At 39.4% G+C, this 23,384-nt stretch overlaps 1 protein-coding gene across 1 annotated transcript in view; it reads left to right on the plus strand.

Moving 5' to 3' along the window:
* Window positions 1-23,384, plus strand: part of LOC124715815 (valacyclovir hydrolase) — a 29,769-nt gene that overhangs the window by 2,721 nt on the left and 3,664 nt on the right. Inside the window, exons 3-5 of the mRNA XM_047243124.1 lie at window positions 4,254-4,423; window positions 16,403-16,556; window positions 16,717-16,975. Of these exons, the coding sequence (XP_047099080.1) occupies window positions 4,254-4,423; window positions 16,403-16,556; window positions 16,717-16,975 (583 nt within the window). The remainder of the gene's footprint in view (window positions 1-4,253; window positions 4,424-16,402; window positions 16,557-16,716; window positions 16,976-23,384) is intronic.

The raw sequence follows: 23,384 nt of genomic DNA on the forward strand, positions 1-23,384 counted from the left end.
TCACTTTCCTGTTACATGAACGGCAAAAGAATGGATCCAATGACATTCTGCACATAATAAGTGCTTGTTCGCATTCTTTCCAGAAACACCAATGGTTAATGAGAGTTGTACCTTATTGCACCCCAGATCATAAGGCCTAGGGTGGGGGCAGTGTGTCTTGGAAGAACGCATTCTGCGAGACATCGCTTACCGGTCTACATTGTAAATGCAAACGAGCATCACTTGCATACAGGCGGAATGTGCTTTCGTCACTGAAGGTCGCAGTGTGCCATTCCATCTTCCAAATGATTCTCTGCTGGCACCAGTTGAGCCATGCATGTCCAAGCTGTGACATGAGTGGAAGACAGGCTCTAAGTGTGTGTGAGCCCATAGTCCCACTCCTAATAATCACAACAGTTTGTGTTGACACATCTCATCTCGCAAACCCTAATATCTGTGCCGTCGGATCTGTACAATCTTCCACCCCTGACCTTACGACGATCCTTGTGGGTATCTGGACCACATAGTTGCCCATATTCTTGTCTTCAGATGTGAGAATGCTAACTTGACCACTGATACCAGCATCATTGCATGACTGATGCAGAATGTCCAACTTGTGTGGCAATTCTCGGAAAGGACCATCCAGCCACTCGGTAAGCCACAGTTCGACCCCTTTCAAACTCGCTCATTTCGCTGTAGGAAGCACAAATGTGTCTCCATACTATTGTTGCCTGCTTGCTCCACATATTTGCACTACAGTGAGCCTCCTGGCTGTGAGCATTCCCTAATAAAAGGTAGTCACAGGCGGCACTCTGGTAGCTATGCCACTAAACTATCTTTTGGCAGACGGCACTGAAACCATTATCATTACATTTACTATCCCCCAGCATTCATATGCGAGAATCACATCAAAGTCAATGTTGTCTTTCACAATATACTACACCCCCCCCCCCCTCCCCTTCTGCTGACATAATTGTTTTATTTTCAGAATGAAGTTCACTTTCAAAACTGGGTCCTTCATCACTGATAGGTTTCAGGTTAGATACTAGCAGAAGTAAAGCTATTAGGGTGGGTTCTTAGTCGTGCTTGGATAGCTCAGTCAATTGAGGACTTGCCTGTGAAGACAAAGATCGCATGTTCGAATACCGATCCAGCACACAGTTTTACTCTGCCAGGAGATTCCCTTTTTTCATGTTAGTTTTCTCCATAGACAGTCATTAGATTTGTAGTGGTTGTTGATGCATACAAGCATTTAGTTTAATACCATCACAAATACTTGTGCAAAACACTTTTTCTGCATAGATGTTTCAGATTTATTTGGGTTTATTCCAGCAGCAGTTTCTACTACTACTACTACTACTACTACTAATGGGACTGTAATTTATGTAGGTATGTGGGTATTTACATACTTATAGGTCTAGTATGATGAAGATAGAACAGATAGTTTGCAGTTGCCTTTTACATGCTACACTGTTGATTCATTTGTCAAAACCATACAATCCGATATCAGAAACCTGACGATGATGATTAAATTCCAATTTGTGTAATGTAATGGCCCAGTTGATTGTCTGAAAAACTGAGTCGGCAACCCTCCATAATTAGAAAGATATTGAGGTCAGAAAGAGGATAAGATGTTAGTATCACCCATTAAAAAGCTTTTGTGCTATGTTTTCCAAAAGACAATATATTATAATGTGAAAATGCGTAGTGAAATGACATGTTTTGTTATTATTTACTTGTTTTACCTCTTTATGCAGTTTGTTGTGTAATTTTATTCTTTGGTTGAACATTTTGTTTCTTATGTTTATTCTTTCTTGATAAATGTAAGTCCAGTTTAGATTTCGTCCCATTTTTATGAACAGAAGTGATCATACAGTAATAATCAAGGTTAGTTTTCGAGTGCGGGAACAGTTGGTAAATGCGGTAACATGATGTACTTGGTAGTCCCAATGTTTTAAGCAGATCCATATACTGAGTACAATTACTGTTTTGGTTAGTATTCTGATAGTTCCTTTCTGCATTTGGAAACTGACATTTTATGCTGCTGTTCATCACAAAATAATTCCATAGCTAAAAATTGCATGCATATGAATAGTACGTAACCAAACGTCTCTGGCAGTTGTACATTGATGTCAGAAATCAAAGGACAAAATGTGCTGATGACATTTGATTTGCAAGTACCTCCATGTGTTCACATGACTTCAGTTGACAATATTCATTTGCAGAAATTTTACGTTTGTTATGATGTCTGTTGAAGTACTGTCTACATTGAACTTGTGTCATTTTCCATCTCTCCAGCTGAAATACACAGCTTCTGTTTTCTTGATATTTCACGTATCTTTATTGCTTGTTGACCAGAGTATCTGGATGTATAATGTCTGTTGAATATTTTCATCTTCTCTGATATTTATGTACATTTGTGCGAAGAATGTCCATGGCTGGAATATCCTTTGGCAGCAGTGCCAGCTACTGCACTAAATGACAAAGCTATTCTCCAAGAGTAGACTGTTATTGATTTTCAGATTATTTACTTAAACACTTTTTATGTCAACTGCTTAATATTTTTCATAAATGTCTTGACTCCTGGGTTTCCCTAATGCACTCAAAACTTCTGAAGTTATCTCAATCTTCAAAGTGCGGGTAGGCGTAAGCATTTACATGCAACCAGTTTCTACTGTTCCAGTTTCCTTAGTCTTAGTCTATTATGTACAACCAGCCAATCTACTGTTTTGAAAAGCATGATCTCCTCTCCAGCAAACAGTTTGGGTTCTAAACCAGTAAAAGTAAAACTGTTTCTGTTACAGAAGTTGCTAGTCAGGTCCTAAATGCATTTGGAAATAAGGATTTGGCACCTATTGTATTTTGTGAATTCAGTGAAGTGACTGTATACCTGCTAACATTCTACTTGCAAAACAAATTTTATGGCATACACAACCTATCTTCAGCTGTAATAAATTATTACTCAGACAACTGGAGACAGTTCATCACTGTTAAAAGTAGATGCTCTTTCCTGAAGGAAGTTTTGATATTTGCAATTAATTATTTACTATTGCATTTAGAAGCTAATTCTGTAGTATGTTATGCAGGCAACACGACATTGCATAACACATGCGATAACACCATAGAGTACAATCAGGCAACAGTGGAAAAATTCAAGTAGCAATGAATTGATTATCTGTCTAATTCTGATGAAACACAGGAATTAAATCTAGTAGTAACTAGATGCTGTACAAAGTAAATCAGTAAAACTGTTAGGCTTGCACGTTGACTTCAAATTAAAATAGGAGAAACAATGTAGGAAAAGATGCATTGCTATTTACCATAAAAGTGACAAGTTAAGTTGCAGACAGATACAATTAAAAGATACTTACACATAATCTTTTGGCCACAGTCTTTGTGAGAGCTAGAAAGAGGAACACACACCACTCATTCGCACAAGCAAGCACATCTCATGCACACATGAGCACCAACTGTGGCAGCTCTGACCAGAATCTGAGCTGCCAGAGTTGGTAGTTTTGTGTGCATAAGGTGTGCATGTTTCTGTGAATGAATAGTGGGTTCTTGTTCTCATGAAGGTTGTTAGCAAAAGCATATGTATAAATGTCTTTTAATAGTGTCTGTCTCTCCAACTTAATGTGTCATTTGTACTGTAAGTAGAAATCTATCTTTTTGTGCATTTTTGATATTCCAACCTGGAGTTTCCATTGTTTAAAATTGGAGTAATGTATTACCCACATGTTTAAGAGAATAGCTCAAGTGGTCTGTCTTATCTGGAAACGTCACTTGCAACTGAAATGAGTTTGACACCTGATATAACATACACCATCACAACACTAGAGGCAAATTGATGTCCTACGTAACAGGTTGTGGGGGCCCAAAGACCCACATAAATAAAATATTTAAACTTTTTTAATATGTTCCAAAATCTGCTTGGTCTATGCCTCAAAATACTTTTTAAAGTTACAATTGATGATCAGTTGTTGAAAAATCATTCAACAAGTAACAGTGATGAAATAAACAGCATTGATAAGTTTTTAGGGAAAGAGGTATCATTAAATTGTAAGAATGTAACAATGTGTTTGTCATCAATCTTGTATTTAGTGATTAAACTTATTCCACTGTAAGTGGTCAGTGGTTAACATTGAATTGTCACACTACAACCAGATTGCTACACGTCATAAGTAAGGAGGGGGCAGAGGCTAGTCTAAGAGCTTATCTAAGGTATAATGATGTTTATATGTGTAACAATGTGATTAGTCTTAAAAACATTGCAGGTTCCATTTGGACTGATTTTAAGCCGCAAGTAGAAGGTGGCTTAAGCCAGTCAAAATACACTATTATAGCATGGGATCCTCCAGGCTATGGGCACAGCCAACCTCCTCCACGTGACTTCCCACCAGATTTCTTCTTCAGGGATGCAACTTGTGCAGCCAAGCTCATGGAAGTATGTCATTGTTTTCTATCATAGAAATTGTTTCGGTTAAATATTCGTTACTTGCCAATTCCCATCATACAATGTTTACTAAGTATTTATTTCAAAATTTTCATTGTGTTGTGTCTCTGAAAGAGGTTTCTCTTCATATCCAATTTACATTGGCATTCTTTTCTGCATAAGTAAATACTGACATGGAAAGTGAGGAGGAGGGGTTTGGAGCCCTATACTTCTCAAAATTGCAACCTCAGCAAACTGGTAAAGGGAAAAGATAAATTTATGATCATATTAGCGTATGTCCATCACGTACTCAAACAAAAGGTTTGTAGGTAATATATAGGAGTGTTTTCTGGCAAAGGAAATGCTTTTGGTGATGATAAGTGACACAGAGGCTGTAACCACTAGGGCTGTACCTAAAGACAAGAGGAAGTTCATTAACCTCTTTTTAGAAAAGAATTGTTGGTTGTGCCTGTCCTTCACTCAGTTTCAATGTGAGATATGTATGCTTGAAGATCATTTACTCATTGGTTGAGATAATTCACACTCATACAATCACTGTGTGCGTCTTTAGTTCAGTTCAGATGGGCATCTGATTTTTACAAGAGATGACATTTCGTTTAATTTACCTGCCCACTTCAGATTTCCTGGCATTGTAGTTTAGTTTTTTTGACACTACAGGTGCATGACACACCAATTATTAAACAAGGATATATGCAAAACATAGTTTACTTATTTCATTGGCAAATGGCATAAGGAAGTTTACCTGACTGGCACAGCTAGGATAATGAATTACTTTCAATGAGAACATCTGGTCATAGGCTTTTGATGATGTCTAAAATTACTGTAGTGAGAATGCAAATATTTTATGTACTAGTTATCTCACAATGCATTGTGTTGCACATGTGAAGCAAATGTACAGTCCTATCAGCATGCACAAAGAAGAGTGTGGTGAAAGACTGACATTGAATGAAATATACAAGAACCAAGGTAAGGCTACATACCAGAAGGAGCCACATGCCAAATGATGGTATTTGATTGCAATGGCATGGATATAGCAGCATTAGCTTCTGTGAACAATTAGAGAAAATATATAATCACAAGAAATCACATCCTAATGCACAGCACCTCTGTGTATGTGTGCAAAGTGTAACTGGACACATCTGACTGCATTAATCTTCTTAGTATTACAGATATTGAAGCACTCACTTGTAGTGTGGAAAGTATGGGGGTTGTTGTACAGTTTCAATTAACTTGAAAAAATAAAATTATGTAATTTTTTTGCAGGCAAATGTCTTGTATGCACTGAAAACCTTGTGCCACAGTACTGTAGCATGTCAGTAGCAGAACCTAGAGGAACAAAAATAAATGGTGTAGCCATTTTTAAAGTAGGATATTGTATGATAATTGTTTTTCTGCATCTGAAAGAGAAAAACTCAGTAACCCATGTTGAATGGTGCAAGTGTACAGTAACAATGCACCACCATATGAGACAGTCACATGGAAGTGGATATCACCTCTGAAGCTAGGCAGACGCGTGTATATAAAGCTCTCGCTAAGTTAAGTGATTAATATTGAAATAAGAGCTAATTTAGTTAATATTACATTTTAGACTAGTGTATATACTTCTTCTCTACGCTATCTATTGAAGGTTTCGCTTTTCTGACCGTATTTAGATTGAAAAGGAAGTATTTCGTAAAAGGCCGGTAGTCGCTAGTTTTGTTTACATTTTCTAGGTGTAAATTTCACGTGAGTGTAGATTTTCCTTCTTGACTAGAGTTATCGCTTCGAAGTCAAATTAATTCGTGCCAGTCATACAGAATTTATGTGGTTAAACCTTTTGGAAGTAAGTTTAAAAGTTTGTTTACATTAGTGTTTATTTATGGATTAGTAGGCTACAGGTTACAAAACTACTGTGGTCTTGTGCCAACTTATTCTCTGCTTTTGTGTTAAGTTTGTCTATCAAACCATGTGTGACAAATGTGGTGGTTGCCATAGAATTTTGAAAGAGGGGGTGTTCTGTGTAGACTGTAAGTTATGGTTTCATTGGGGTGTATGTAGCGACGAGGAAACAAGGGTAGAAAATGAGGCTCTTCCATGGCAGTGTAGGTTATGTAGAAAGGACAGAAAAATCGCAGAACAGGAGGCAAAAATTTGTGGCCTTAAGGCTGAATTAGAAAATGCGAACTTGGAATTATATAGGTGAAGGGAGGAAAAAGAGGCTGGGAACTGGGAAAAGGTAGCAAGCAAAGGGCAAAAAAGGGAAACAGTTGAAAAAAACTCCAGAAATTCAATTAGTAAATCAGTTTGGCTTGCTATCTGAAGTGGAGGAAGAGCCTCATCCAGATGTAGTTGAAAGTAGGTTGAAGCAGAATATTAGCTTAAAGAAAAAAGACAGATCGGGATCAAACCAGAATAGGAAAAGAAGAATTCTGCTTATAGGCAGCAGTCATGGGAGGGGTGTGGGCCAGCAGCTTCAGGAGAAATTAGGTGCAGGGTACCAGGTCACAAGTTTTGTGAAACCAAGCGCTAGCCTTAGCCAGGTGACAGAAAACTTGGGTCAGTTATGCAGGGAATTTGAGAAGGGATATCAGGTAATTATAGTTGGTGGAGCAGGAAACAGCCTGGCTATGAATCCAAGATACAGTATTAGGAGTGACCTGGATAAAATAGGAGCAGAAACTGAGCACACAAATGTGGGGTTTGTGGAGGTCTTTCAGCACCATGATCAGCCCTGGGTAAACACTGCTGTAAGGCATGGTAACACTGAGTTTAACAGGATTCTCCAGACACCGGCAAATACTCACATAAGTGTTGTTCCAGTAAATGTGTTGGTAGGTGGGGATACACTACACATGATCTGCACCTGAATAGGATGGGGAAAAGTAAATTAGCTTCTCTATTAGCAGCAACTGTAAGGGGGTCCACAGTCACACAAGGGGTGATCCCTGTGGTTAATGGGTCCAGGCAGACAAGTTTTTTAGGTTAAAGCCAAAGTCCAGACAGATGACAATCAAATAGAATAAAAGAAACTTCACGTACAGTTCATAGAAGGGCAATATCAATATACTTCATCAAAATATCAGAGAAATAAAAAATAAAGTAGATGAGCTATTAGTGTCTTTAGATGATCTCAAAAATAAGAATAAGAATGAGATTGATATACTCTGTCTGAACACCATGTAACTGTGGGCATGGATAGTGTCAGTATAAGTGGGTATAATTTAGCATCTTACACCTGTAGATCTAGGATGGATAAAGGAGGAGTTGCCATTTTCATAAAACAAGGATGTAAATACAAAACTGTAGAAGTAAGCAAATTTTGCGTTGATCAGCACTTTGAGGTTTGTGCATGTGAACTTCAGCTAGATAATGTAGTATTGAGATTAGCAACAGTGTACAGGTCCCTATTAGGAGACTGGGAGCTGTTCGTAAAAAAGTTTGACTCCCTATTATGCTGTCTGTCAGACAAAAAGAAGAAGTTATTAATCTATGGTGATTTCAGTGTAAACTTTCTAAGTAATTCTGATAGGAAATGTGAACTAGAAGTGTTATATGATGTTAATAACTTAGATTCAATAATCAATTTCCCTACACGTATAGCTCAAGACTGTAGCACACTAACAGATAATGTATATGTACAGAAAGAGGATGTAAAACAAACACATGCTTTCCCTATGGTAAATGGATTGTCAGACCATGATGCACAACTGATTAACTTACAAAACCTAACAGGGTACAGTTCGGAAACCATTAAGTAAAAGTGTGAGGTCACTCAACCCGGTATCTATAAAGTACTTCAGAGAAAGCTTAAGAAATGTTAATTGGGGAGATGTATATAATGAGCCAAATGCTAATGATAAGTGCAACATATTTCTTGTTGTTGTTGTTGTGGTCTTCAGTCCTGAGACTGGTTTGATCCAGCTCTCCATGCTACTCTCTCCTGTGCAAGCTTCTTCATCTCCCAGTACCTACTGCAGCCTACATCCTTCTGAATCTGCTTAGTGTATTCATCTCTTGGTCTCCCTCTACGATTTTTACCCTCCACGCTGCCCTGCAATACTAAATTGGTGATCCCTCGATGCCTTAGAACATGTCCTGCCAACCGATCCCTTCTTCTAGTCAAGTTGTGCCACAAGCTCCTCTTCTCCCAATCCTATTCAATACCTCCTCATTAGTTATGTCATCTACCCATCTAATCTTCAGCATTCTTCTGTAGCACCACATTTCAAAAGCTTCTATTCTCTTTTTGTCTAAACTATTTATCGTTGACTTCCTGACACTTAAATCTATACTCGATGTTAACAAATTTTTCTTCTTCAGAAACGCTTTCCTTGCCATTGCCAGTCTACATTTTATATCCTCTCTACTTCGACCATCATCAGTTATTTTGCTCACCAAATAGCAAAACTCCTTTACTACTTTAAGTGTCTCATTTCCTAATCTAATTCCCTCAGCATCACCCGACTTAATTCGACTACATTCCATTATCCTCGTTTTGCTTTTGTTGATGTTCATCTTATATCCTCCTTTCAAGACACTGTCCATTCCGTTCAACTGATCTTCCAAGTCCATTGCTGTCTCTGACAGAATTACAATGTTATCGGCAAACCTCAAAGTTTTTATTTCTTCTCCCTGGATTTTAATACCTACTCCAAATTTTTCTTTTGTTTCCTTTATTGCTTGCTCAAAATACAGATTGAATAACATCGGGGAGAGGCTACAACCCTGTCTCACTCCCTTCCCAACCACTGCTTCCCTTTCATGCCCCTCAACTCTTATAACTGCCATCTGGTTTCTGTACAAATTGTAAATAGCCTTTCGCTCCCTGTATTTTACCCCTGCCATCTTCAGAATTTGAAAGAGAGTATTCCAGTCAACATTGTCAAAAGCTTTCTCTAAGTCTACAAATGCTAGAAACGTAGGCTTGCCTTTTTTTAATCTATTTTCTAAGATAAGTTGTAGGGTCACGTGTTCCAACATTTCTACGGAATCCAAACTGATCTTTCCCGAGGTTGGCTTCTACCAGTTTTTCCATTCGTCTGTAAAGAATTCACATTAGTATTATGCAGCTGTGACTTATTAAACTGATAGTCTGCTAATTTTCACATCTGTCAACACCTGCTTTCTTTGGGATTGGAATTATTATATTCTTCTTGAAGTCTGAGGGTATTTCGCCTGTCTCGTACATCGTGCTCACCAGATGGTAGAGTTTTGTCAGGACTGGCTCTCCCAAGGCCGTCAGTTGTTCTAATGGAATGTTGTCTACTCCCGGGGCCTTGTTTCAACTCAGGTCTTTCAGTGCTCTGTCGAACTCTTCACACAGTATCGTATCTCCCATTTCATCTTCATCTACATCCTCTTCCATTTCCATGATATTGTCCTCGAGTACATCGCCCTTGTATAGACCCTCTATATACTGCTTCCACCTTTCTGCTTTCCCCTCTTTGCTTAGAACTAGGTTTCCATCTGAGCTCTTGATATTCATACAAGTGACTCTCTTTCCTCCAAAGGTCTCTTTAATTTTCCTGTAGGCTGTATCTATCTTACCCCTAGTGAAATAAGCCTCTACATCCTTACATTTGTCCTCTAGCCATGCCTGCTTAGCCATTTTGCACTTCCTGTCGATCTCATTTTTGAGACGTTTGTATTCCTTTTTGCCTGCTTCATTTACTGCATTTTTATATTTTCTCCTTTCATCAATTAAATTCAATATTTCTTCTGTTGCCCAAGGATTTCTACTAGCCCTCGTCTTTTTACCTATTTGATCCTCTGCTGCCCTCACTACTTCATCCCTCAGAGCTACCCATTCATCTTCTACTGTATTTCTTTCCCCTATTCCTGTCAATTGTTCCCTTATGCTCTCCCTGAAACTCTGTACAACCTCTGGTTTAGTCAGTTTATCCAGGTCCCATCTCCTTAAATTCCCATCTTTTTGCAATTTCTTCAGTTTTAATCTACAGTTCATAACCAATAAATTGTGGTCAGAGTCCACATCTGCCCCTGGAAATGTCCTACAATTTAAAACCTGGTTCCTAAATCTCTGTCTTATCATTATATAATCTATCTGATACCTTTTAGTATCTCCAGGGTGTAAAAACAAAAATCCATTTTCATTTGTTTGCTAATGGCCTGGAGAAAATGATTACAAAATTCGAAATGAAATTTTCTTTTGAAGTGCTATGTGGCAGAGGGAGGAAAGCAGTTGATATGGTATCTGGCGAAGATGTGACCACAGCATTGCAGGAGGGTACAAGTGGTGGTGTGAAAACATGCAGTGCACGGGGAATTGCCCAAATGTTGATCATGCCTGCGAGCACCGCTCTCCGCTGTCACTTCCTCTCGATTTTTTACGTGTTCCGGGACTCTGAAGTGGTTTACACTGACAGCTCAATAGCTGATGGTCACGCAGGCTTTGCATATGTTCATGGAGGACATATTGAGCAGCACTCCTTGCCAGTTGGCTGCAAGTGTTTTTACTGCAGAGCTGGTGGCCATATCTCATGCTCTTGAGTACATCAGCTCATGCCCTGGAGAGTCATTTCTCCTGTGTACTAACTCACTGAGCAGCCTACAAGCTATTGACCAGTGCTACCCTCGCCACCCTCTGGTAGCATCTATTCAGGAGTCCATCTATGCCCTGGAACAGTCCCGCCTTTCCGTGGTGTTTGTGTGGATCCCAGGACACGTCGGAATCCCCGGCAACAAACTTGCCAACAGGGTGGCCAAACAGGCGACGTGGAAACCGCTTCTGGAGATAGGCATCTCTGAAGCTGATCTGCGTTCTGTCTTACACCTCAGGGTTTTCCGGCTTTGGGAGACAGAATGGCATAACAGCATGCACAACAAACTGTGTATCATTAAGGATACTGTGAATGTGTGGAAGTCTTCCATGCAGTCCTCTCTCAGGGAATCGGTTGTCCTCTGCTGGCTCCGCCTTGTCCGTATGTGGCTAACGCATGGTTACCTACTCCGTCGTGAGGACCCACCTCAGTGTCGCTGTGGCTCCCAAATGACAGTCGTCCACCTCTTGCTGGACTGCCCACTTTTAGCTGCTCTGCGGCAGGCTTTTAACTTTCCCAGCACCCTCTCTTCGGTGTTTGACGACAATGCCTCCACAGCAGCTTTAGTTTTACGTTTTATCCGTGAGAGCGGGTTTCATATGTCTATGTAGGTTTAGTGCATGTCCTTTGTCACTCTGTGTCCTCCACTAGTGCTTTTAGGGTGGAGGTTTTAATGTGGTGCAGAGTGGCTGGCTTTCCCTTTTTATTCTCGTGGTTGGGCAGCCACTGTAATCTGCTTTCATGTTTTACTCTCTTCTGTTTCTAATGTCTCTCTGTTGTTTTCTTGTCCTCTTTTGTTGCTTTTAGTGTTTGTTGCTTTCTGTTTGTTCTTGTGGCTTTTCCTTTCTTTCCGTTTTGTGTTATATGTTTCGTCTGTTTTATTCTCACACTTGTGGCATTGTTTTATTAGGAACAAGGAACCGATGACCTCGTAGTTTGGACCCTTCTCCCACCGTTAAACCAACCAACCAACCTGCTAGCACAGTGTATAAAACCCTGCAAAACATCCTGCATTGCTATCCACACAAAATCATCCATATTTAGATGTTTCTTCCTGCTGACCTGCCAGCAAAACAGAAATTTGCTATGGACTTTCTTGCTCACACGGAAATGGACTGTGTGGCCATGGAACATTCTGTGGATGGAGGAAGCCATTTCCATCTCAAAGGACATGAATTGCAGAATATGGTCTATGGAAAATACGCACACACATCAACCGGCACTACTTCACTCTGCAAAGGTGACTGTGTGGTACGGGTTGAAGGTATTGTAGAGCCATATTTTTTCGAAGAGATGAGCCCTCCAGGTACTATTACTATACTGTTACTGGTAAACAGCCTGGATGTGTGTGCTAGATCACTTTTATGCAGGATGGTGCTCCTCTGCACATTGCACAGTCAGTATAGCAGCTGCTGCAGAGGCATTTCAGAAGTGCTAAAATTATCAGCCATCATTTCTCTATAGCCTCGCCATCCATATTATCTTATCATAATCCATGTGACTTCTGGCTGTGGGGTTATCTGAAAAATGACATTTTCAGTGCTCCAATTATGAATGTAGCTGAATTGAAGGCAAGCATTGCACAGTGCATTCTGATCATGACCCTGACACACTCCGATCTGTCCAGAAGATGCGATTTCTCGATTTCAACTTGTCAGAAGACTGTGGACAGCGTATTGAACTTGTCTTGTGCCAGTCTCACAACAGTTAGAAACTGAAGTCATTGTGCTTTTTAGATGGTTTTTGGCCTCAGGACAATTAAAAACTGATTTTTCCCATCCAGTGTGGTATGACCTTGCCATCATAGGTGGACTTACATAATAGTGCCACAACTGTTAAACTGCTGATCTTGTGCAGTTGTGCTGATTGAACAGTACAGATGGTGTAATATGCAACTCATACCATAGTCATCATATTGTATTCATCTGTCACTTTTAGCTGGCCCGATTTATATTAAGATGCTTACACTGCATCTGTTGGTAAAATTTTTGTTAATCCCTTTTATTCCCTGGCATTTCTTCCCATGTCAGTGACATACTGTTCAAATTTGATGTCATTCTGAGCAATGGCTCTCTTTCTACAGCATTTTGAAATGAACTTTAACTATGGGTGCCCTGTTTATTAGAAAACATTTTTCCACTGGCCCACTATTTTGAGGATTATCTCAATAGACAATCCAAAATATTAACAAGTCTGAAATTTTCTGGAACTCATGTCTGCAGTTGTGTAGCTGCTAAGCTAGATGAAAATCACAAAGGATTCAGTTGGGACTGAAGAGAGTCTGTGCAATTGTAACTGATAATTGAGGCAATTTTGTGAAAGCGTTTAAAGAATTTTGTGTCTTTACTAGAAGTTCTGTAGTCAGAGGCTGAAGACGTATCTAGTGAAAATGATATAGAGACAAATTGTTGAGGTGTTAGAGAATTTTGCAATCGGTTACAACATAGATGCAAGAAAATATCCAGTTACAATCACACTTTTGAATGCACTGCACGTGTACAAAATTTTTGTGCTATAAGTGACATTAATGATGTCCTTAAAAACTTGGATGGAAATGAATACGTAGCTTTACTTGAAGTGCATTGCAAAATTATATCATAATGTAATGCTTTTTTGAATGCTCCTGGATCTACAGCATCATCTGAAATATTTAAAACCACTTCAGTAGACTCTCGATGTGCGCCTGCCATTACAAGATGGAATTGTTTGTTTCATGTAATGAAACAAATTTATTCATTCTCAGATTCAATTACAAAGAGCTTTGAGTGTGCATTCTGGTTAAAATGCAAGGTGAAATAAATATGCATTACAGACTTTTAGTACTACACTTGATGGCACTAAATAAGTGTGTAAAAACTGGAGGGCAGTCCACTTAAATATGGCAGTTTATTGGCAGAGTATCAAGATACAATTTGAAGATTTTTTTCACCTTTCTACACCAAAGGTGAAGTATAGCCATAAATGGTTCATCTGTATTGTTGTGGTGTGATTGAGGGAGGTTTACAATGAATTTATGATATATAGGATATATCATAATTAATGGTGTGAATGCACATATTTGAAAGTACACAATACTAGAAGCAAAAAAGGCTCAGTAAACATAGGCCTGCCATTGAACCAGTTAAAAGATAATTGTGACTTTGTGGTTAGCAGACATTACCGATGGGATTCTGTGTAAACTCTCCATGCTGTTCCAAAGTATTGTCTTTGTTTACATTTTCAAAATGTGGATTTGTAAACAGATTGGATACAATGGTACTCTACACAGAGTGCCACTTATGTCAATTGTCTGCAGAGTGTCAGTTGCCTTGTGAGAGTTGGTGGCAACGTGGAACATTAGAGTAACAAGGAATATGCAGATATGTATTACGTATGTGCCAAGAATAGCAATGCACAGGAGCCTACCCACTTGTACCAAGAAGCATACCCTGCCTGAAGGCACTTCAAGAGTTGAATATTTACAAGGGTGCATCAGTGTCTCCAAAAAACTGGGAATTTTGCACCTGCTGGAACAGGTAGGCCTTCATGAATTACACCTTGCTTGAAAATATGGTGCTTAAAACGGTCAAACGCTACCCAAGAATCTCAACAAGTAAATTTGCCACACAAAGTCATGGAATGAGCCACACTAGTAATTGAAGAATAATTCATCACAGTGCAATGTACCCGTACCATTCCAGAATTTAGTGTCTTGGTGTAGCAGACCTTTGTCCTATACTAAAGTTCTGCCAGTGGATGTAACAACAAGCTGTAGGCAACTCTACATTTGATGATAAAGTTTTATAAAGGTGAAGCAAAGTTCAATTGATGGGGTGTTTTAGTTATCACAATATCACATTGGAGTCATTTAGACTCCAATCAACCTGCTGTACACAAGCAACATTTCTCATTGAATATGTGATTAGGAGTACTAGGTGATCATCTTATAGGGCCGTACGTGTTACAAACAAACTTGATGGATGAATGACTTTCAATTTCTGTGGCATCATCTTGCAGGATTGCTCAAGGATGTTCCTTGGAACAATGCCAGAGGATGTGGTGCATGCATGATGGAGCATTGGCACATTTTGCTGCTATGGTAAGATGATATCTACCACACTGATATGGCCACAGATCAATTGATGAGTAGGACCTGTATCGTGGCCTCCTAAGATCAACTAATCTGACCTCATTGATTTCTGTGTCTGGGCCTACGTTACAGGTGTATTGTATGCCACTCCAGTTAACATGATTGATGGATTGGAGCAGAGACTTGTCAGTGTTTCTCAAGAATTTTGAAATGATCTGGGCATATTTGAAAGGATTCAAAACTCTTTGTGGTGTAATTATGAAACACACTGGATAGTGGCCAAAAGATTTCAAGAAGTAGTGACAAGTCATGATTTGAAGGTCTTAGATTGTTATGCATCTATGGAATATGTTTCATTTACAATGGCAGATCTTCCAGAATCAAATGTACCTTGTCAGATGATGATCAAAAAAACAATTGATCTGAAAACTAAATGCAACAGAAAGTACATTAGTTATATAAATGACAACACACTGGTTTTGGCTTTGCAATTGCTCTTTTATTCATTATATTCACAAATGACAGCTTTCATTTGTGAAAATGAATAATGACGAATAAGTTTTGTTCAATTCTGCATAAGGTAGTCTGCCTTCACTGTCAAGCTTCTTCCCTTTGCATTCATATTGCCATTTCCTATCACTAAGGATTAAAAGAATTCTCTTCTCTATTATCAGTTCCATGTTTTAATATTGACTTCACCATAAAGGAAGGCAGACAGATGATTAGGGCTTAATGAACTGTTGACAAAAAGACTATTCAAAACAGAGCCCAAGGACAGATTGGGGAAGGATAGAGAAAGCAATTGACCATGTCCTTATCAAGTGTTTACCTTAAGCTATGTAGGAAAACTACAGAAAACTTAAATCTGGATGGACAGGTGGGTATTTGAATTGACATCCTTTCAAACTAGGTACCAGCATCTTAACTACTGTGCCACTACACTCTGTTTTATCGCTATGAAAAAGTTCAGTTTCTTGCTTGCTATTAGTTGTAATTTACCAGTGAGTGTGAAATGTAAGGGGTATTTCAGTTCTTACTGTACTTTGACATTTTTTCATTTTCTACACATTTTAAGATTGCTATCTAGAATTTAAAAAATGTCAACTTCAGTGCGCATGCTAGCTGCAAAAATCTAGAACAGCTTAAAAAATTTCATTGCCAGAATTGTTAGAGATACTTTCGGTAGTATCATTTGTGAGACATGCATAGCATCTCAGTGCTGTATTTCATGGTTTATATACAATGAGTAATGAGATACCATGCGAAGCAACACTTGATAAAATGTGGAAGAATGCCAGATATAATGTGACTCAAATTCTTGACTTATAACCAAGATTACTGAATTTCTTGTTGTTTTGTAAGGTACTGAATATCAACAAATACTCACTTCTGGGATGGAGTGATGGAGGTATCACAGCACTAATAATGGCCGGCAAATATCCCCAAAATGTCAACAAATTAATTGTTTGGGGTGCAAATGCTTTCATCAGTGCTGAAGATGCTGAAATTTACAAAGGTAGTGTGCATTTTCTTTTAGTAAAACCACAACCACCATCTGCACCTGTTACTTACTTTTCTAGTTCAATATTCTCCTTCACTTATGTTCTACCATATCCAGTGTCAATCATCATATATAGCTACAAAGAACATGTTTATTTTTGTCTAATACTTTGTAGGTATCCGTGATGTTAGTGCAATGTCAGAACGCTATCGGAAACCCATGGAAGATCTGTATGGGGTAAAAGGATTTGCAGACTTATGGGCTGCATGGGTGGATGCAATGGTACGCATGCAACGTGAGCAGGTAAATGGGGACATCTGTCGTTGGCTGTTACCACTGATTCGCTGCCCAACACTTGTGATCCATGGGGCAAAGGATCCAATGGTACCTGAATTTCATCCTGCACTTCTAGTCTCCAATATACCTGGTGCCAAGTGAGTATGAGAAAAAGGTGGCTTTCATAAGATTAATATAAAGCTTTTGTTTTCTAATGAAATGTTAAACTCTGATTTTAATGCTCTTACATGCAATATATACAAGTATTAAGTCAAAATTTCAGTTCAGAAATATTAATTATTTGCATATCCTAATCTGAATAGTTAGGTTCTTGCAATATGATAAATTGAGTTTTGAAGCAGGGAAACTATATGAAAATACTTAAAATACTTATTTACATACTTGTTAGAATCAAAGGTTTTGAAGATTGTTAGTCATTTTTAAATACTATCTGACAAACTCAGCATTTCCTGGGTACTTACATTCTAGAACAAAAAAAATCCCCATGCACCATAGTAGAATTATCAGAATGGAACAAAAATTAGTAGATGTGATCTACGTGTAGTGGAAAAAAATTGCAATTTCAGAAGAATAGGATGATTTATCCGAGAGAAAAGGCTTCACAAATTGAGAAGTCAATAACGTGTTTATCATACCAAATTCTGTCCAGTTGGCACATTAGATCGTCATAATCCCAAGTTGGTTGGAGGGTCTCCCTCATTTAGGGAGAGACCTGGCGACATTGTTTGCCAGGGTAGGGTTTGGCAAGCATGAAGACAAGGAGTAGAAACTCTCGCCATATGCATGAGGGCATTGTCTTACAGAAATATGAGCCCAAGATGGTTTGTCATGAAAGGCAACAAAAGCAGGATGTAGAATACCAGGGCAACAAAACAGGATGTAGAATACCATCCACATACCACTGTGCTGTAAGGATGCTGCGGATGACAGCTAAAGGGGTCCTGCTGTGAAAAGAAATGACACCCCCATCCATCACTCTTTGTTGTTGAGCTGTATGGCTGGCGACAGTCAGGTTGGTATCCTACTGCTGTCTGGGGCGTCTCCAGAAAGATTTTGTTTGTTTGTCTGTACATGTACAACACATCTACTAATTTCTTTCCCATTTGGATAATTCCTTCATGGTGCATCATTTTTTTTGTCTTAGATTTGCATTTGCAGTGATGCCCAAGTCTTCGTACACATGGAATGAATTTTTAGCTTATGAAACTTCTTTGAATATAATGTTTGAAGTAGTATGTTTGGGGAGAGTATGTATGGGAGAGCTGGCTGTGCAAAAAGCAATTAACACTAATTTCCATTCCTGTAAAATATTGTATGGCCTTGTGCTTTGTTTAGGATTAAGGCATGACATAATCCCACTGGGAACCTTTCTTGTATAAAACAAAATGGTAAATTCTTAGGAATAAGTGGGATTCAGAATATAAAAGCTCACTCACCTGTGCTACTGTGATGTTGTGCTGCAGAGAAGTAACTTGTTAAGCCCATGTGAGTAAAGGGATCTGAGGATCAAGATAATTCATGATGTTCTCAATCAGATATGCCACACCTCATTTTTGGAAGGAGTTTGAAAAGAACGAATTAAAGCCTGATGTTCTCGAGCTGCAGGAAGTCTCACCTTACAACCTTCATTGGATTCTTGAGACTGCACAGTCCTCAGTGCTGTAGCTGCTATTGTGTAACCTTTTCTGGGCATTTTTGTTCCTAAACAAAATGAAATCAAAACACAATGAGTAGGCACCCAAATAACAAAGCAAATTTGATAAATTCATTTGAGGGTGAAGCTCTTCTGCCCATGTTTGCTTATAAATAGATTTGTTTTCGGAGAGGGTCTGCCTTGAGCGAAGCACATCAGTGGGTTTTTTGTTATCTTCTACAAAACAGAAAAAATGCTTTTTATTGAATTTGTGTGTTTAAAGACAGTATTTACGTAACCAAAAGAAAAACAAAATTTTGTATAAACCTGTTAACCATATTCTGTGGATTTCTTGGATTCTATGTAATTTAATGGAGTTCTTTTGTTTCACAGTTCATCACCTGCAGCCGTATCGAACATAATTTGGAACAGTCATCGGCAAACCTCAAAGTTTTTATTTCTTCACCCTGGATGTGAATTCCTACTCCAAATTTTTCTTTTGTTTCTTTTGCTGCTTTCTCAGTGTACAGACTGAATAACATATAACATCAGCGACAGGTCACAACCCTGTATCACTCGCTTCTCAATCACTGTTTCCCTTTCGTGCTCCTCGACTCTTATAACTGCCATCTGGTTTCTGTACAAACTGTAAATAGCCTTTCACTCCCTGTATTTTACCCCTGCCACCTTCAGAGTTTTGAAAGAGTGTTTTCCAGTCAACATCGTCAAAAGCTTTAGTACAAACGCTTATACTCCCAATCATTGACTACAGCGATATTATCCTACAAGGCCTGTCTCAGGAAAATTCGCGACGTCTGGAACTGGTCATGAATGCCTGCATCTGATATATCTGTGACGCTCGACTTTTTGATCACATTTCACCAGTATATGCGAAATTGTCCTGGCTGCGTGCAAACAAACGCAGAGATTTCCATACACTCTGTCTCATCTACTGCCTTATAAATGTACACTGTCCCTCATATCTCTCCTTGTCTTTAATGCTTATGTCAGAACAACATGACAGAAACACATGTTCCCATCATAATAAAATCCTCTCTGTTCCACTGCATCGCTCAGTCACCTTCTCCAAGTCCTTTACAGTAGGGGGGGACCCGACTCTGGAATAACCTCCCTCGTTTGGTTAAAAAACTTAAAAACATGTCCAGCTTCAAAAAACAGTTAATGACATATCTACTTAAGCAACAGTAATGCCTTCCTCTGTACATGAATGCACTTCACCTCATTACTTCGCTCTTTCCCCCTCCTTAAATCTCCCTTCCCCAAAGCTCGCTATACTAGTAAACATCTACTTAACACACCAATGTTACATCTGCACAAATCTTCATTACTATTGCCAATTTTTCTCATGTTTATCATTATTATTTGGTTTTTTTTATGTTATTATTATTGCTTTTATCATAATTTGTATGTATAGCAACTGTTGTAAAAATACTGCTAGCATTTACTTTATTAGGTCTTAGTCATCACTCTTTATTCATATTGTCACTAGAGTAATCTAATTTTCTTATTTAAACTATTGTCATGATGTAACTCTGATGTGTGAAATGCTGCATGTGTGGAACTCTGGTCCGATGTAAGAGAGGGCCTGGTGGCCCTAATCTGATCAGGTTGAATAAATAAATAATTCTACAAATGCTATAAATGTAGGTTTGCCTTTCCTTAATGTATCTTCTGTGAGAAGTCATTGCGTCGGTATTGCCTCGCATGTTCGTACATTTCTCCGGAATCCAAACTGATCTTCCCTGAGGTTGGCATTTACCAGTTTTTCACTTCTTCTGTAATGGGTTTATGTTAGTATTTTGCAGCTGTGACTTATTAAACTTATATTTCGATAATTTTCACACCTGTCAGCAGCTGCTTTCTTTTGAATTGGGATTATTATATTCTTCCTGAAGTCTGAGGGTATTGTGTCTGTTTCATATATCTTGCTCACCATATGGAAGAGTTTTGTCACGGCTGGCTCTCCCAAGGCTATCAGTATGTCTAACGGAATGTTGTCTACTCCTGGGGAACTTGTTTTGACTTATGTCTTTTCAGCGCATTGTCGTATTCTTCTCGCAGTATTATATCTCCCTTCTCATCTTCACCTACGTCCTCTTCCATTTCCATAATAGTGCCCTGAAGTATATCTCCCTTGTACAGACCCTCTTTATACTCCTACCACATTTCTTCTTTCCCTTCTTCGCTTAGGACTGGTTTTCCATCTGAGCTCTTGATATTCATACAGATGGTTCTCTTTCCTCCAAAAGTCTCTTTAATTTTTCTGTTGCCAGCATTTATCTTACCCCTAGTGGCATATGTTTCTACATCCTTGCATTTGTCCTCTCACCATTCCTGCTTAGCCATTTTGGACTTCCTATCAATCTAGACTTTGTATTCTCTTTCACCTCCTTCATTTATAGCATATTTATATTTTCTCCTTTCATTAATTAAATTCAGTATCTCCCCAAAGGATTTCTACTAGCCCTCATCATTTTACCTACTGGATCCTCTGCTGCCTTCACTATTTCATTTCTCAAAGCTAACCATTCTTCTTTTACTATATTCCTGTGCTGAAAGTATTAAGAGGCTAATCTTCTGCTACATCTACCCAGTCTGGCTTCTCTTTACTTTTTGATATTTTATCCTGCAAATAATTTCTAAGAGACAGTGCGAGCAGTGTAGGTGGCTGCCCAACATCTGGGACATACCTTGCAGCATTTTGTTCTTCTGGCAGTAAAACCCAACAGAGTGATGTCCTGCCCAGCTCTACCATGCACCTTTCCAAATTGACTTTGGCATGCTGTTTGCTCAGAAAATCCAATCTGAGTATGAAATTATAATTGTAACCAACTCGAGGAAATACTTCCATGCTTTGCAAGCCCGAAAGTCTTCCCCCCATCCCCCACCGATTCAGGAGTTCATAAATGCCAAACTGAGCGAATGAGTACTACACCCTCCTGCGCTACATAGTCTACTATGATGCTGGTTCAAACTCTGTACAAAGGTACATTATAACTTGCTACATATACCTGTAATCCTGTATCCAGTAGAGATTTATACGCCTTTCCTACTACATAGCTCATCAAACAATAATCTGCCACTGATCTACACACTGGTATCCTCCACTCACATTTACTGGGAATGCAGTGCAGGAGCCTCATATGTTCCCTATGTTGGTTAACATTGAGGTTGCAAGCTCTTACTGCCAGCTCCTTCCCTTTGCCTATGGAAATCTGTGCTGATGTTCCCATTCTGAGTGTCCTTAATTTGCTTACATCTCCCACAAACAATTTTGCTTAATGTGACCAGGCTGACCACATTGATTGTGCACAGTCTCTGCATTGAGAACTACCTTCTTTTCCCTAGTTCTGGACACCAACAATTTTTCTGCTAAAGCTGTCAGTCACAGTTACCACAACATCGTTTAAAGATCCTGGAAAGTCCGCTTGTACTTTACAGAAAATTTCATTTGGCAAACCTGGCGAAAATGCTTCTAGCGCATTCTGCTCTTCCTGTTAAAGAAAGACTTTGTTGGCATTGGCGTAATCTGTCAGTTCATAAGTGTTAATATTTAACTCTATAATTTTGTCAACAAAACTTTCCAAAAATCATCTAGCTTTTGAGTTATACTATTGAGCTGCTCACAGTAATGCGCCGGAGGGGCCCACAGAGCTTTTGTGGGTATGTGTGTGGCACACACAGGGCCCCGAGTCAATGCAGCTTCTGTTCTCTCCCAGGCTTCATTCCCTTTCCTTGTATCCACTGTTTCCCATCCTAGCTGCTCCTCTTCTTGCCGCTCCCCCTCTTCCTAGTAGGTGCTCTCCTTGAATGACCCAGCTGTTCCTTTTCTGTCTTATCTTGAGTTTCCATTCTTCTTCTTCTTCTTCTTGTTTTTCATTTTGTCCCCCTTGGGATTTCACCTCTTTTTCTGAATTCTTTTTCTGAGTGTGAACTATCTGGGGAAGAACTTCCTCCCTAGCATCTCCGGTCTGGGTTCCTCTCCCTCCCCTTACCTCCTTCCTCCCCTTCCGTAACTGCTAGGTCACCAGCACATGTAGCCAGCCTGTGTGTTGGGGCTGTTGTGTACCCATCTGACTGAAACCCCTTACAACACATGGATGATATTTATGGTACCTGAGCTGTCACCACCTCATGTATGCCTAGGAGTGGTTGCTCATCTTTTTGGGGCATTAGAACTCCCAGCAACAACCGCCGTGCCAGGCAGCCCTTGCCATGGCTGTGTGATACCCACAGGGACAGCCCCTGACCAAATTGGGTGATACCAGGGCAGACGCTCTGTGCATGAAGCGCTTTGTGCCTGAAGCGTGCTAAGCTCCATATTTCTGGCTGCTCTTGCATGGCTATGTCTTCAGACAGGTATGGTTCTCTCTCTGCTCTTACTTTTGCTTCCTCAGCCTTCCCTCCACTACCACTCCCTGGGAGGAGGGCCAGGCCCACCATCTTGGAGTGAAGCCCTTTCCCTGTTGTTAGTTTTGTTCCAGGACAGTCAGGGGAGAGACTTGCCACTACCAAATAGTTCTTTTTTTGTAGAACATATCGAACATAAGTTTGGTGAAGTTACCTCACTAAGGAAGATGCGGTCAGGTTCTCTACAGATTAAAACCTATTCTACCAGTCAATTGACTTCCCTTTATGCTCGCAAGCACTTAGGAGACATGTGGGTGAGCATTACTCCCCACCAGTCCTTAAATATGACCCAAGGCACTATTTTCCACAGGGATCTCATCCTTCAATCTGATGAGCAACTCGATATTAATCTGGCGTGGCATGGCGTTCATTTTGCCCATTGAGTCCAGAGAGGTCTCAAGGACAATTGTATTGATACCAGTGCTTTCATCCTTGCTTTTGATGGGGTACTCTTCTGGAAAAAGTCAAATTCATTATTTACC

Source organism: Schistocerca piceifrons, chromosome 1, assembly GCF_021461385.2.
Source record: "Schistocerca piceifrons isolate TAMUIC-IGC-003096 chromosome 1, iqSchPice1.1, whole genome shotgun sequence".
In the NCBI taxonomy this organism is placed as follows: domain Eukaryota; kingdom Metazoa; phylum Arthropoda; class Insecta; order Orthoptera; family Acrididae; genus Schistocerca; species Schistocerca piceifrons.